The sequence below is a fragment of the Astyanax mexicanus genome, chromosome 17 (assembly GCF_023375975.1).
Source record: "Astyanax mexicanus isolate ESR-SI-001 chromosome 17, AstMex3_surface, whole genome shotgun sequence".
Classification (NCBI taxonomy): Eukaryota; Metazoa; Chordata; class Actinopteri; order Characiformes; family Acestrorhamphidae; genus Astyanax; species Astyanax mexicanus.
This window is the reverse complement of record NC_064424.1, coordinates 8,823,807-8,837,877: the sequence shown is the minus strand read 5'-3', so window position 1 is coordinate 8,837,877 and position 14,071 is coordinate 8,823,807. Positions and strand designations below refer to the sequence as shown.

Below are 14,071 nucleotides of genomic sequence, written 5' to 3'. Positions count from 1 at the left end.
GGATTCCCAAACAAATAACTACTCCAGAAGTTCCATATGAAATGAAAGCAGCGTGGGCTGGACTCTGCTGTTTATTTTCAGTGGCTGTGTGAGCTTTACAGCAGGCTGTGGCACATTTTCTGTCCCCCTGCTGTGGCTCTAGTTCAGAGGAATCTTTAAAGGCTCCATCAAAGACAGTGAGGTTTTGTGTTGCCTTGAATTCTGGAGGTCGGTGGTTTGAGGCCACAGTGTGGAGAGAGGAATCTGAGCCTTTCAAATTACAAAAGGTAACAGAGAAAAAATACAGCATCATTAAAGAGGGGTTATAAATTGTTGGGAGAAGCGCATAGTTTTATTGAAGCTGGGGCAGTGGAGGCTCAGTGGTTGGAGCCCCAGGTTATTGTTGACAGGGTTGTGGGTTTGATACCCAGATTCTCCAAGCTGCCACTGTTGAGACATTTGAGTAAGAATATAAACTCCTATAAATGTCACTGTTTCCTAGGCACCACAACCCACCACTCAGTGCATTTGTGCTCAATGTATCACTATGGTGTTCTTGACTAGTGTGTATGTGTGTGTTTGTTCACTGTAGTGCTGCAACTATAATGCGTATTTTGGTAGTTGACTTATCTGATGATTATTTCTTCGATAAAACGATTAGTTAGTGATTATTTCTGATCACTTGATTGCTTTAGAATGTAAAACTGCTAAACATGGGATTTAAATGCCCATCTGATCAAAGTAGGAATCTTTAGTGAGTGTATATATAATCTGTTGTATACCCCATTGCATTTCTGTCTCAAGCACGGTGTCGTACTATGCTGTTACAAATTAAAGATTAGTTCACTTTGAAATTCAAGTCGACTCATTTTTATAAATGATCATTTTTAAATAATTAGCGTTGTACTGACTAATTGTTGCAGCTCTATTTCACTGTATGGATTGGTTAAAAGCAGAGGCAACATTCCATCTGTGTGTCCACCATAAGTATGGTGAAAATGGTACAGGGCTACAGTACATTTAATTTAGATTATAGTGCTGGAAGTGGGCTGTGTGAGTGGGATTGAGACTCTGGTGGAAAGGATTTGCAGTAGGTCAGTTTAGCAGCATCTCATGTACTGTAATGTAATGTATTGTAAAAGCTTGGATGTAAGTGTTCAGCAGAAATTGAAGTAGGTCCTGTGGTGAGGTTTCATCACACTGCATTTCAGTAATTTTCTGCAGCTTAGAATCATATAACCTGTATTTTCATGCTAGATCATATGAAGTTTGTATCTGGTGTGCTTGTGCTTTGCTAAGTGTCTGTGTGGTTTTAAGAGTTTGTGGATATCTCTGGATTAATTTTTGTGTTTACTCAATAAAATATTTTAATAAACTGAGTAAATAATAGCTACAATATTTTAAAGAAAGTTGTACAAATGTTTTTGACTGAACAGTGTAGAACAACAGAAAATGATGGGACTGAAACTGCAGATAATGCAGCCCACAATAAGTGAAAAAGCTGTATTTTTGATTAAAAAAAACATTTGGGCAGAACAAAATGTACTTTGTGGTTCAGTAACAGTTCATTAGATGATGTAGTACAGAGTCTGTTTCCCACAAAGAATTAAACCCAGTCCCTGACTTGAAAAATAACAAAAATTAACCTTAATAGTCAGAGCGAGATCCTCTTATGCATTGAACAGTGCATAAAACTGGTAATTTGTTTTCCCTTTAAGATGCTTATTGTTGTTGACACACAAAGCTTGTGTCTTAAAAAAAATGACAAAAGAAGAAACAAAACTCTTTATTTTAGAGTAAACTTTAACATAAGCTTTCCTGTTCTATTCATCATTAAATTTTTACACAATGTAAAAAAAGGTAATGCCTAAAGTCTTAAGAAAAGCAATATCTACATTGATCTTGGTTGTGAGGCGTTATCTTTTGAGTGAAGTTGGATATTGGACAACGTGCTCATAGCAAGGCGAAGTAGGATCAAGGCCTGATAGTGGGTCACAGATAGTTGGGACTAATTCTGTTTTTGCAGTTGTTTATGGCCATTTAACATTGTTTGATCCACTGTGTCATGCATATTGGGGATTTAAATTCAAAAAGGGAAGAACAGAAGGCTTATTTTATCACCCACAGTGGACAGCAGGGAAGCAGGTGGTAATGATGATGACTGGCAACGTCTGGCTAGAATTGTCTGTGCAATCTGACAGGCAACCCTGGCAGAAATTCACATCCCCATTCAATGTAGGAGATCCTTAAAAACAGTGCTTATTGTGTTCATTAACTTCTGTAGGACATCCTGTCCATTGACATTTGGCATTTTTGTAGGTAGTGAAGGAGTTGTGGTCAAAAACTGGTATTTTTACTTTGTTGTTTTCTGCATACTGTATATAAAGTGACTATATTACAACCCTATTACAGTCCTGTGTAGGGATTTTAACTCCTCTGTCTCGGTTTATTTGGCCTCCAAACCCTTTATCCTCATCTCTTCACTCTCTCTACTCTAGCTGATGCAGTGCATAGAGCTGCAGTAGATAGAAAACTGTAGTCGGAGGTGCGTGCGTGTGGTGGTGCAGTAGTGCGCTCTCCTGCTGGGCCTTAAACCAGAGGCTAAGCCCATTATTTACCCAGCACTAAAAGAGTGAGCATGATTTACTTTCTGTGAGGCTTTATGCAGAGGGAGGGCAAGCTTCACCATTGTGTTGTGGCTCACTTGTTTGTTTACTTTGTCTGAGTTTGCAACTGTCCTGCTGCTCCGCAGGGGCGAAGCTGGATCGTGAGACGGAGTTATGAAGACTTCCGAGTGCTGGACAAGCACCTCCATCTCTGCATCTATGACCGACGGTTCTCACAGCTCCCAGAGCTGCCTCGATTCGACAGTCTGAGGGAGAGAGCAGAGGTAAGTCACTAATCAGCTCGTCTGCACTGGTTATTAAGTGGGGGTTTGATTGCAGAAGACATGCAGGATGCTCTTCCACTGTTTAGGGTCATCTACCTTTACTACCTTTATCATTTTGTTAGTGTACCATTCTTAGCACTGACATATCAACTCCTACACACCTATCCTCTACAGTAAGCATCCAAATTTAGCGTATTTTTCTCCAAAAGTCATATATTTTTTTTCAAGCTAAAACCATAATATTTGACACATTCATAGTAGTAGTAAGCAGCAGCATAGTTTTTTGCTTTATGCATTTTAAAGCAACCCAACTTGGCTCTCCCACAGCTGAAAGAACATACATGGCCCCTTTTTCTCCATTACTCTCCAGTACTATCTGTGCATGAATAAGCTTTGCACCAACCATGTTTTGGGCAAATCATTGGGCACCCCACATTTTTGCAGAAAGTTTGTGCACACAGTTCAGTTAGCCAAACTTTATTTACAGTCCACCTATTAGATAAATGTTTACTTTTAGACAAAGGTTTTTGCAAAACATTATATAAACCAATTGAAATATAAGATATCACAGCAGTCATCTGGCAACACCAAAACACACTGTACATGAGTGCTGGAATGCTGTATCTGTATCTACTGGAATATTATTAATTAATTTAATACTTCAACTCTGATACAGTTTTATGAGCTGCATAGTCACTGGTTTTTGATGAAGCTCCTCATCATTTAATGAATCAAGTGATTAAGCTGATCTTATAGGAAGATCTCGCTGCTCCCGTTCTGCCTTTTACTCTAAGACCCATCCACAGATTTTTGTAATAACTACACAACACAGTAATGTACTTTTACTTTAATACTTCAGTACTATATTTTTTTAACGAACTGCTTCCATTTCTTTAGGACAAAAAAAGTTTGAATACTTCAGTACTTCCACTTAAGCGTGGAGCTTAAAGAACACTTTAAATTTTATTCAGTCATTTTTTGGCTAGAGCACTCAAATCTTGGATCTCTTGTACTCTTGTACACATTTCTGAACATGGCAACCACCTTGCAGCACCATAGCAATCACCTAACCACACCTAAGGAACATTTCAGGTATCATCCATTTCATAATCAATCTCAACTTTAAAGTTTACACAAAATCTAAAGGAATCCATTAAATTGATTCCTAGCCTGAATTTGGGATTTTTTTTGTATGAATTTCGAATAGTGACAAAAATCAGGAATGTCAGGATTTGCACAGACTGAAACACACTCTGAATTTACCCAGGGACTTCCCTCTCTAGTTAATAGAACACAAAGTTTTGTATGCTTTTATATTTGCCCCAAGGCTTAAAGCTTTAGCACAGCTAGAAAACGCTTAGTTAGCGTAGTTCAATACATTAAGAAGAAAGCCCTTATGTGGTTAAGCCACAAACTATGCACACATTTTATTTTGTAGAATACATTATTTAAGCATAAAACATCTTAACATCTTAAATAAACTGTATGTTTGTGAGCTTTTGAAGCCCATAGAAATGCTCTGATCAGCACTTATGTCTGAAAGTGCTTGGCAGATACTCGTGGTGCAGAGTTATAAATATTAAAAATGTGATGTTAGATAAGTTCTGTATCTTATTTAAAGAAATTGTACACTATTGACGTGTCATTTAGTGTTTAAAAAATGCCCTTTCTCCATCAGATAAAGACCAGATGGAGATTGTGCCTGTTGTAAACATATTTGGTGGAAAATTGCTGTACATGCTACCCTTCCTTTTCCCTCCTGCTAGGCCACTAATCTGTTTTGGGCTCACCCGTTTAAAAGCAATTTTCATTTGATTGCAGCTTATACATGCATTACATGGCGTGCCTCACCTTCAGAGCTGTGCTCATTTTAAGTTGTCTTTAAGGGAAGGTTTGGAGCCGGGATGGTTAATAGCATCTAATGGCTTGCAATGCCGAGGCATCCTCATGTATGTCTCTGTAGGCTTTTTTTGTTTGAAAAGCCTCTTTCCCCTGCTGTGTTGGGCTTTTTCTCTGTTTGTTTTGTGCAGAAGTATACTTGAACTATGGCATATTTTCACAGCTAAATCGATCTGCTTTGAAGACTGAGTGGCTGTTAATGCTGCCCATTATAGTTTGCAGTAATGGAAGGCTCTTTCTCTGCTGCTAAGTGGAGGCTCTCCTGTGTAATCAGCTATTCTGTGCCACCCAACACTCTGAGCTATCGCAAGAAAAGAGCTCCTGTGGTTGTATTATGCTCATGGCCCAATGCATGGGCACAGCCACCTCAATGTTAAGTTATATTTAGGGTTAATGGTTAAAATTACTATTATTATTATTTTTTAATTATTATTATTTTTATTAATTACTTTTTTAAACTTGAAAAAAAAAAAAACTTCTTAAACTTTGTAAAACACTGATTCCCAGGAGATGCTGTACTTTTCAGGAGATGCTTTCGGGATGACAAGACTGTCATCCCGACTGGTTAAAACACTGGTTAAAATGTGAATAGAAGGTCTTGTAGTGCCTAACATGCCATCTGTTTACAAATAAAGTACTGCCTTCAAACAGTAGGAGCCCGTCAGTGTGCCAGTTACACCACAAAGCTGTTAGTGAATCACAATGTCAGTCAATTGTGGAGCTTCAAAACTCACACTTCTGCATTTACATGGTAGCTAAGGAAAATGGCAAGTGGTGCAAAAAGCATCTGGCTGCAGATATCCAGTAAACTGCACTGCTCACCTGCTTATGCCCGAGCTGCGCTTTTGAAGAAAATCCAAAATGATAAAATATAGGACCAAAAATACTTTCCTTTTTGCAAACAGTGTGTGTAATTAGTACATTACCAGGACCTTCTTCACCATTACCATGTATATTGTTGTTGTCAGAAACTTTTGAACCACCCATCAGTGGATATGTTGTGTAACATCCATGCCATTGTAAAGGACATTGTGCGAAGGTTTTAGGCACTAGTAAAAATTTAAATAAAAAAAAAAGCTCCATATTTAAGCAAAAGTGTTTTTTTCTGTGCAAAACACTAAAATTATATTAATTCAAGGGAGTATAAGCTAGCCTTTAAGCTTGCTCTTTTCTAGTTCAGCTTTGTTAGTGTAGTCTGTGCTGTGCCTTTATCTCGACAGACTGTAACAGTTATGGGTTACAAACAGTTAGAAACAAATGATCCAGATGCCTGTTTCATTAAATGAACCGTGTCAGTTTTTTCTTACCCATATAGCCTAAGCTTTTCTACCATGCCAAAAAAAAAAAGAGCTATTTAGTAAGTTGCTGGTTCTGAACCACTTTGGATGCTTCATATACTCTATGTAGTAATACTTTCCATATAGTGTACATTGTCTCCTCGCTGCTAGGTAAGCACAAAATCTGAAAGCAAGTGTTCTTTGCTTGCAAGACCATGCACCACTACAAGGGGCCCATGTCCCCGTCCACATAATTAAGCCTTCTCTTCCTCCCCACTTGGCCTTTGTGTTCTGTTTGGACTGGTTTCCAGAGGCCGTTGCCAGTGCGTGTTCAGGATTCAGTCTGACAGTACGTTGGAACCTGGAGAAAAGTTTAGCTGGAGCAGGTCCCATCAGTGCTAACCCTGTGAGTCACAGCCGAGCTCTATAGCAGGGCCTCATTTGATTGTTCTTCATTTGCATTCATCAAGAATGCAGAGCGGCAGCACTTTCCTCATAGGATTTCTTGAGAAGTGACGCAGCAAAGGTTTGATGCAGATGCTGTTGGGCTGTTAATGTGGGTGGAGCTAATCTTAGCTGCCGGGGCCATTTGTGAAGCCTCTTAGAATAGGAGCACAAATCTTCTATGTAGAAGGATTGCAACTGAGATCTTTATTAAGAGAAGAGGAAGCTACTCACAGCATAGCAGTCCTATTGAGTCTGACCTGTATGTTTTTGGACGTTGTCTTAGGGACGTTGTGTTTTATTGTGCAGCAAGTGGTGAAGCTTGCGTATTGTTCTAAATCCTTTGGGTACATGATACAGATTAAAAAAAGACTTTTTGTGCTAACCGAAGACAAAGTAACAGGAAAATCGTATTAGAACCACTTGGGGAAGAAAACCGGGTCAGCATGGTCTGTACGGAAGTTAGAGGACACTTAAGAACAGTAAACATGTCCGGGCCGAGATTTCCCACCACTTTCCTCAGGCCAGGTCTGGTCGGGCTCAAGAAAATAGTCTGTGAAGTAGGCGTCTGTTTTTTTAATACTATTTTTATTTTATCTAAAGCTATGATGTGATAATCACAATATAGCACAGTAACAATTCAAACTGTGTTTTTAAAAAAAGTTGCAATGTTATTATCACGCAGCTTTGGATCTGCGCAATGCTTGTTTTCGCACTTAGGCTATATGCCTAAAAATTGTATATTTAGAAAGTATTTTATATTCTTAAACCTTGTTATTTATATTAGGGTAGAGGAAAGTCATTGTAAATTGTTATTTATTTTATTTATTTTTTATTTTTGTGTTTTTGCACTTAGGCTATAAGCTCAATATAAGAAAGTGTGTTTGTTTAGAAAGTATTTTATATTCTTAAACCAAGTTAAATTATTATATTACATTAGAGGAAAGTCATTCATGTAGCCTTATTTACTTATGTTTAGGCTTAGGATCATTGTTCGTGTTTTAATCTTTCAGAGATCTGTTCTTAATAAACATTGTTCTTAAATAGGTAATAGATCTATGCTTCTTCAGGGTTGCAGTGTTAATTAACATTATTCTGATTAGAATTTGTTTATTCCAACAGCTCGAAAATGTTTTTAAAAAGCTCAGTTTTTCTACTAAAAAATTGTCGGGTTTAAATCATGCTCGGGCTCATAATGGCTTGGGCAAAATGGGCTCGGGCCGGGTCAGGCTGGATTTTTTTGGGCCTGATCTAAGCTCTTGAGCTAACGTAGCACACATTCAGCCAGATTCTGAATAATAACTACAATTGGGGCAAACACACACACAGTGTAACCCCAGATTAAGCTGTTTTTGTGATTCAGCAATGGATTCTTTCTCATACTGTTTATCATTATTAATATATAGGGAATGCCTTATGCATATTTTTGGAGAAAACTGATGTGCAATGCTTGTTTAACATGCTAGTTGATACATCTGCTCTTTCTTCATCCCACCGATCCGTGAGCTGCACTAAAGTAGTTGCATTAAAGTTGAAACAGCTCCACCTCACCACCTCTTGCCATATGACTCAACGCGAGAGCCATGTGGAATTATAATTGAGCCCAATTTATCATTCTGAGTGCAGCTGTAGCTTTTTGAGCCACCATTATGCTCTTAAAGTAAAAGCAGTCTCTTCTACCCATTCCCTCTCTCAGCCTCTCTCGCTCTCTCTCACACACACACACACACACACCTACACACACGTCTACTCTCACCAAAAATGCCAGCACCTTGTTAAACCATAAATAAACACATGTCAAGCTGTTTGTTGTGGCTCTTGTTGAAGTGAGTAGATGTGACTGTGGTGGAAATAGAAGCAGGTGTGTTTGGCTCTGCTGCTCATTTCTTTCAGCAAGGATTTTTTTAAAGAATAAACAGACGTAGGTAAACCAAACCACAGAGTCTCGATCTTAGAAGTGCAAATATAAAGAAGTAGTATTATATTGCAATATTGCATGCTTTAAAATAAATAGTTTATTAGTCAGAATATGAGGTGTTTATTTTTGCTGTATGGTTTGTTCATATCTAGGTCTGTTACAATACTATTTATTGCTTGGATTATATATTGTACCATAAATAATAATAAATAATAAAGTACAATAAATATATTATTGACATTTTGGTATTTTAATCTAAGTGTCTTTATGAGGGAGAGTCACCTGGAATAGTTTTCTCAGCGTCTTGAAGGAGTTCCTGGAGGTGCTGAACAATAGTTGCTGCTCCAGCTCATCCCAAATCACCATCTTAATTCATCATGTTTAGTTTATACTTATATTTTTCTTTTCTACGTAATTCCATATGGTATTTCATACCTTAATTGTTTTGATGTTTATAATAATAATCTAGAATGTAGAAAACAAAATAAAGAAAGAAAGAAAAACATTGAATGAGGAGGTTTGTCTGCACCTTTGATTTACACTGTTAGTAAAATAAAACCAGTGTTTTTGAACAAAGTTGACATGGCAGCTTATTTACAGGCTTTTCTTGCTAAGTAAAACATGAGTAATATTGAGAGCAGCGAAAATGATTGAGGTCATGTCTGTTTATTGTACGTTAAGTAGAAAATGTAATTATCAAAAGTTTTCATATTCATGTCCCCATGAAAGGATAACTTTTTGTTTTAAGGGAAATCTTTTTTTACTGTTACAAACTTAGCCACGTGTGTGTGTGTGTGTGTGTGTGTTTTTTTCCCCCTAAGACCCATATCAAGCCTTTCCTCACTTTCACTTTTTTTCTTAAATACTCTTATCTCTGTTTCTCCCCTCCTAACAGGCAGTATCCCAGATGCTGATGGCTTACCTCTCCCGTCTCTCAGCGATTGCTGATAATAAGATAAACTGCGGGCCAGCCCTCACGTGGATGGAGGTATTAACCCAGCACAGTATCATTTTACTCGTCTCACTGAAGAGGCGGTGTGTTGACAGAGGCTTTATTGTATACCCTACTGCTGAGTGGGTTCGAAGACGTGCTGAAGAAAAGCTAAAGATTCATTAGCTTGCTGTAAAACAGCGTTTCAGTACTGCAATTAGCCTGACTGCCATTTTTTGAGTGAGCTGACATATCTTCTTTTTCCTCAGGTTGACAACAAAGGGAATCATTTGTTGGTGCATGAAGAGTCCTCAATCAATGTCCCCGCCATCGCAGCTGCTCATGTCATTAAGCGCTATATCGCCCAGGCAGCTGATGAGCTTTCTTTTGAGGTGACTGCAGCAGTAGCTGAAAATATGTGCATAGTTAAAATGGATAAGATACACTGATCTAATGCAACAGGACTTAACAAGGCTGTGTTTATACGGTCTATGGATATATATTGTTATTGCAATATTAGTTTTTGTGATCAACACATGGATACAGCTGCACTAAAATATTGCTTGAACATCTATATAACCCCTACTTGCTGTTTAGACTAGGGATGGGTATCACCAGTAATTTCCCAGGTCAATTTTAATTCTGATTTTATATTGATTATTTTGGTGATATTTCAGTTGCAATTACAGGTTTTGTTTGAAAATGAAAAGAAGTTTTTTTGTAATTGTACACAAGGTACAGCCATACTTAACTGATGTGCACGCCAGATAATCAGGCGAGATTGAAAGGGGTTAAAGAATTATGCGCACAGGGATAAAATATGCTAATTTTTAAAGATCAATCTAGGGTTTATTTGAATTGATATAGAATAGTTTAAATGAAGATTGATTTGTATTGGTGTATTGTATTTTAACACAACATATGAAAGTGGCTCAAATCAGAATCAACAGATTTTCTTTTGTATTATTTTAAATGCGTTTTCATATAGATTTAGCATTCAGACCGTCCACTTCATGAATGTTATTTTAACTAATAACAATTATTGGTAACACTTTACTTACTTGGTTCATTTGATTGCCTCATTGATGCCCAAATGACATTCAACTAACATTTAACTGTATGTCTTTTAAATTCAGTTGAACTGAAAGGTGAAAGTAAATGATTCTCTATTGATTGTAACCCTGCGTCCAACCCTAACCCAAACATTTTAGCATTGGGTTTAGAGTTAGATTTAAAGTTTAGTTTGGGATAAGATTTTAGGGTTGATTAATGGTTAAGGTTAGGGTTAGGTTCTATTTTGAATTATTAGTTTTTACATATGGTTAAGCTGCATTTAATAGACATTCAGTTTAATGTTAGTTGAATGTCAGTTGAGCATTAATGTGACCATAAAATGGACCATCCATGTAAAGTGGTTTACCGTATCTACCTGTACTGGCAGAAAGTGAATTTGGTGTGGTGTGTTATTTTGGTTGAACATATATATTTTTATTTATTTTACTCATGAGTTTTACAATGGCATATCATTAATTGAGTAATACTTTTACAGTGTGTGTAATTTCTCATGCACATATACTTCACAAGGTCAAGCATGCTACGAGGCCCCTGTCATGGAGAGTAGAGTGCCTTGCTCAAGGGCTCAGCAGTGACAGCTTAGCAGACCAGGGTGTCACATCAACAACCCTGTAATCAATAAGCCAGTGCTCCTAACCACCATTTCACCTTAATAATAATTGTTAATTTCTTGTAATAGTGGCATTCAGTGAACAGAAACATGGTTTCATTTACCGAATATAGCAGTTCTTTGTAAGCTAATAGTGTATTTCAGGATTGTGACAGAGCTAGCAAAACCTTTTCAGTTGTGCTAATGACTTTGTGGTATTGACACCAAGTCATTAGTGTATTGACAAATGACAAATGGTTGTGTTGTCTGTTTCTGTCAGGTTGGAGACATTGTTTCAGTGATTGACATGCCCCCGAAAGAAGATACCACGTGGTGGCGAGGGAAACATGGCTTTCAGGTTTGTATTTTGCAGATAAACTTCATATGTTTATTTTTTTTTTAACTGTTATCCTGCTGAAGTTATTGGCATATTGATGCTACCGTGCATGTTGTTGACTATTGATTAGACATACATGATCGAATCCCATTAACAGTGAACGGCGCTGTGTTGTGGTTGAACTTCCATGCTCTGAACTTCGTCTATACTCTGGAGGCTGTGAGACTATGTTACAGCAAACCAGGCCTTGTTTGATTTTCCAAGAGTTTGGCTCCTCACTGGCCCTGGGGAGCTCATGCACACTCAGCCAAGCAGGCAGGAACGCTGTGAATACGGCCACGTTGGATTGGGCTCACGCAGTCTTGGTGTGTCGCAGAAGTGTGTGGGTAGAATGGCTCTTTTTTATAGGCCTGTACTGATTTTTCAGTTGTTGACAGCAGCTAATTAATTAATTCTGTCCTCTTTTTTTTTGGCATGCGTTGACATTTACTCTTACACGTTCTGCAGAATTAAACTTGTCAGTCTTCTTAATTAGACCCAAAAAAAATATGCCAGGACTGGTTCACTCCCTCAGCCTAGTCTTCCCCTTCATTAATTTAATGTTTATATTCTACGCAATGGCATATCGGGCTGTTGTTGTACTCATTTGTCTCTGGTCCAGCAGTGAGGCAGTGTGTGCCCAGGGATGGCAGTAGCTAATAATGGTGGCAGATGTGTGGTGTGCCCACCAGGGGGCAGACTGGCCCAGGCCCAGGACTCTGCTGCAGACTGTAGCTGGAGGTCAGGTAGTCAGCATCTGTCTGGAGAAAGGATGAGCCAAAGACCACGCCAGCTGTCACACAGACAGACAGACATTCACAGACACACACAGCAGGGTTAGGGATCATGTATACATGTAATGAGGTTTAGTGGAAAGAAGCAGGGTTGTCCGAGGTCATCACTAGGGTTAGATAGAGGACTTCAGTGTTGAACAAGATCGTACTTTAATTCCTTTTTGGAAATAATCACAGTTTAGCTATGGTGGAATCATGCTGTATGTCTAAATTGCTAGATGATTTTCGCTGCTCCTATTTCTTCCAGTTGTTTATATTGATGGCTGAGAGCTGTACTGGACTTTGGATCGTCACGTGTTCCTCTTATCTACGTGTTTCTGAGGGTTCAAGATGTTACTGTTATCAGAACACAGAGTGAGGAAGAATCGTTTCACTCATTGCATGGAGACTGAATAGAAACCTTAGAAATTCTTTATTTCTCTGACAGAATCAGTCTTTTACTGGAATTATGGTGCTTTAAAAGACTTTGCTATTGACTATAAAAGCAAGGTTCTCAGCAATATCTGGGTATATAAGCATGGTGCATTGGTTAGTTTTTTTTAGACAGTGACATATGCAGGTTTAGTGGAGAATCTATATTCAGTATGCTGTGTAGTTTCTGTCTTCAAAACAGATCCAGATACACCAGTTAGTTGTAATATTAACACCTCCTTTAGTTTCTACACTTTATCCATTTTATCATCTACACTGGTCATAAAAGACTACTTTGTAGTTCTATAAATAGAACAGTACACTTGCAGGACCACCACAGTTCAGCTATTCTGTGGGTGGTGGGTCATTCACAGCACTGCAGTGACACTGGTGGTGGTGTATGAGTTATTTATTTATTTACATTTATTTAACCAGGGTAGTCACATTGAGATTAAAAATCTCTTTTACAAGTGAGCCCCGGCCAAGACAGCAGCACAAAAACACAAATCAACTAATCTACACCCTTATAATATGTGTTGGTGTGTTTGTTGTGCTGGTGTGAGTAGATCAGGTACAGCAGTGCTGCTGGAGTTTTTAAACACTGTGTCCGCTCACTGTCTTCCACTCTTTTATTACACTAATGCTTAGCTACTGCAACTTTTAGAAGTTTATCTATAGTCCTTTATCAGCGCCTAGTGTATTCTGCTCGCAGAACACCACCCAAATAATACCTGCTCTCTGGTGGTCCTCTGTCCTGACCATTAAAGAACAGGGTGAAAGGAATATAAAAGTACTGCAGAGGAAAAAATACAGTTTGTTATAGAACTGCAAAGAACTCCTATATATGCTCAGTAGAGGTGATAACAATTGACAATTATTTATGCATTAATCTCTGCATATTGTCACTCGTGGACAAAAACCTCACATTTCAAAAATCTAAACATTACAGGAGAAGCAAAATGGTCATTTTGGATCATTTCTATTTTGACACAGTCTAAAGCGCAGCTGGTATTTTATGTAACAGCCAGAATGGAGATTTGTACTGACAGCAGTGGTATTTTGACTTTTCAGGATTTACTAGAACAGTTTAGCAGATGCCATATACAGTGAATTATACTGCACAGTGACAGCTGCCATTTTAATACTGTGTTACACAGTGGTTGCACATGATGATGATAAAATTGCCTCAGTATGAAATGATTGCCAAAGAGTTAAAGGTCACTCCTTTAGAAGGTGGTGACTTGTTTGCTTTATGTATTAGTCACATACCGAAACAAGCAATTCTGGCCAATGACTAATGAATGGTGACTTGCAGTGATATTTGTTAGGGTGCTTTCACACCTACCTTGTTTGCTCTGGACCTTTGGATTTTTTGGTTTGGTCCAAAACAAAATAGCGGGTGTGAAAGATGTTGTGAACCATAGTCCGGTCCAAAAGAGCCAAAAGAGGTGGTCTTGGTTTGGATCAACTAAACCATTGTTTACTTTGT

The 14,071-nt window shown here is 38.2% G+C and overlaps 1 protein-coding gene across 4 annotated transcripts in view; it reads left to right on the top strand.

Moving 5' to 3' along the window:
• arhgap32b (Rho GTPase activating protein 32b) overlaps positions 1–14,071 on the top strand; it is a 116,565-nt gene that overhangs the window by 75,335 nt on the left and 27,159 nt on the right. For all 4 annotated transcript variants that reach the window (XM_022676037.2, XM_022676036.2, XM_022676035.2 and 1 more), the window contains 4 exons: positions 2,732–2,869; positions 9,303–9,395; positions 9,608–9,730; positions 11,282–11,359. In XM_022676037.2, coding sequence (XP_022531758.2) covers positions 2,732–2,869; positions 9,303–9,395; positions 9,608–9,730; positions 11,282–11,359 — 432 coding nt within the window. The remainder of the gene's footprint in view (positions 1–2,731; positions 2,870–9,302; positions 9,396–9,607; positions 9,731–11,281; positions 11,360–14,071) is intronic.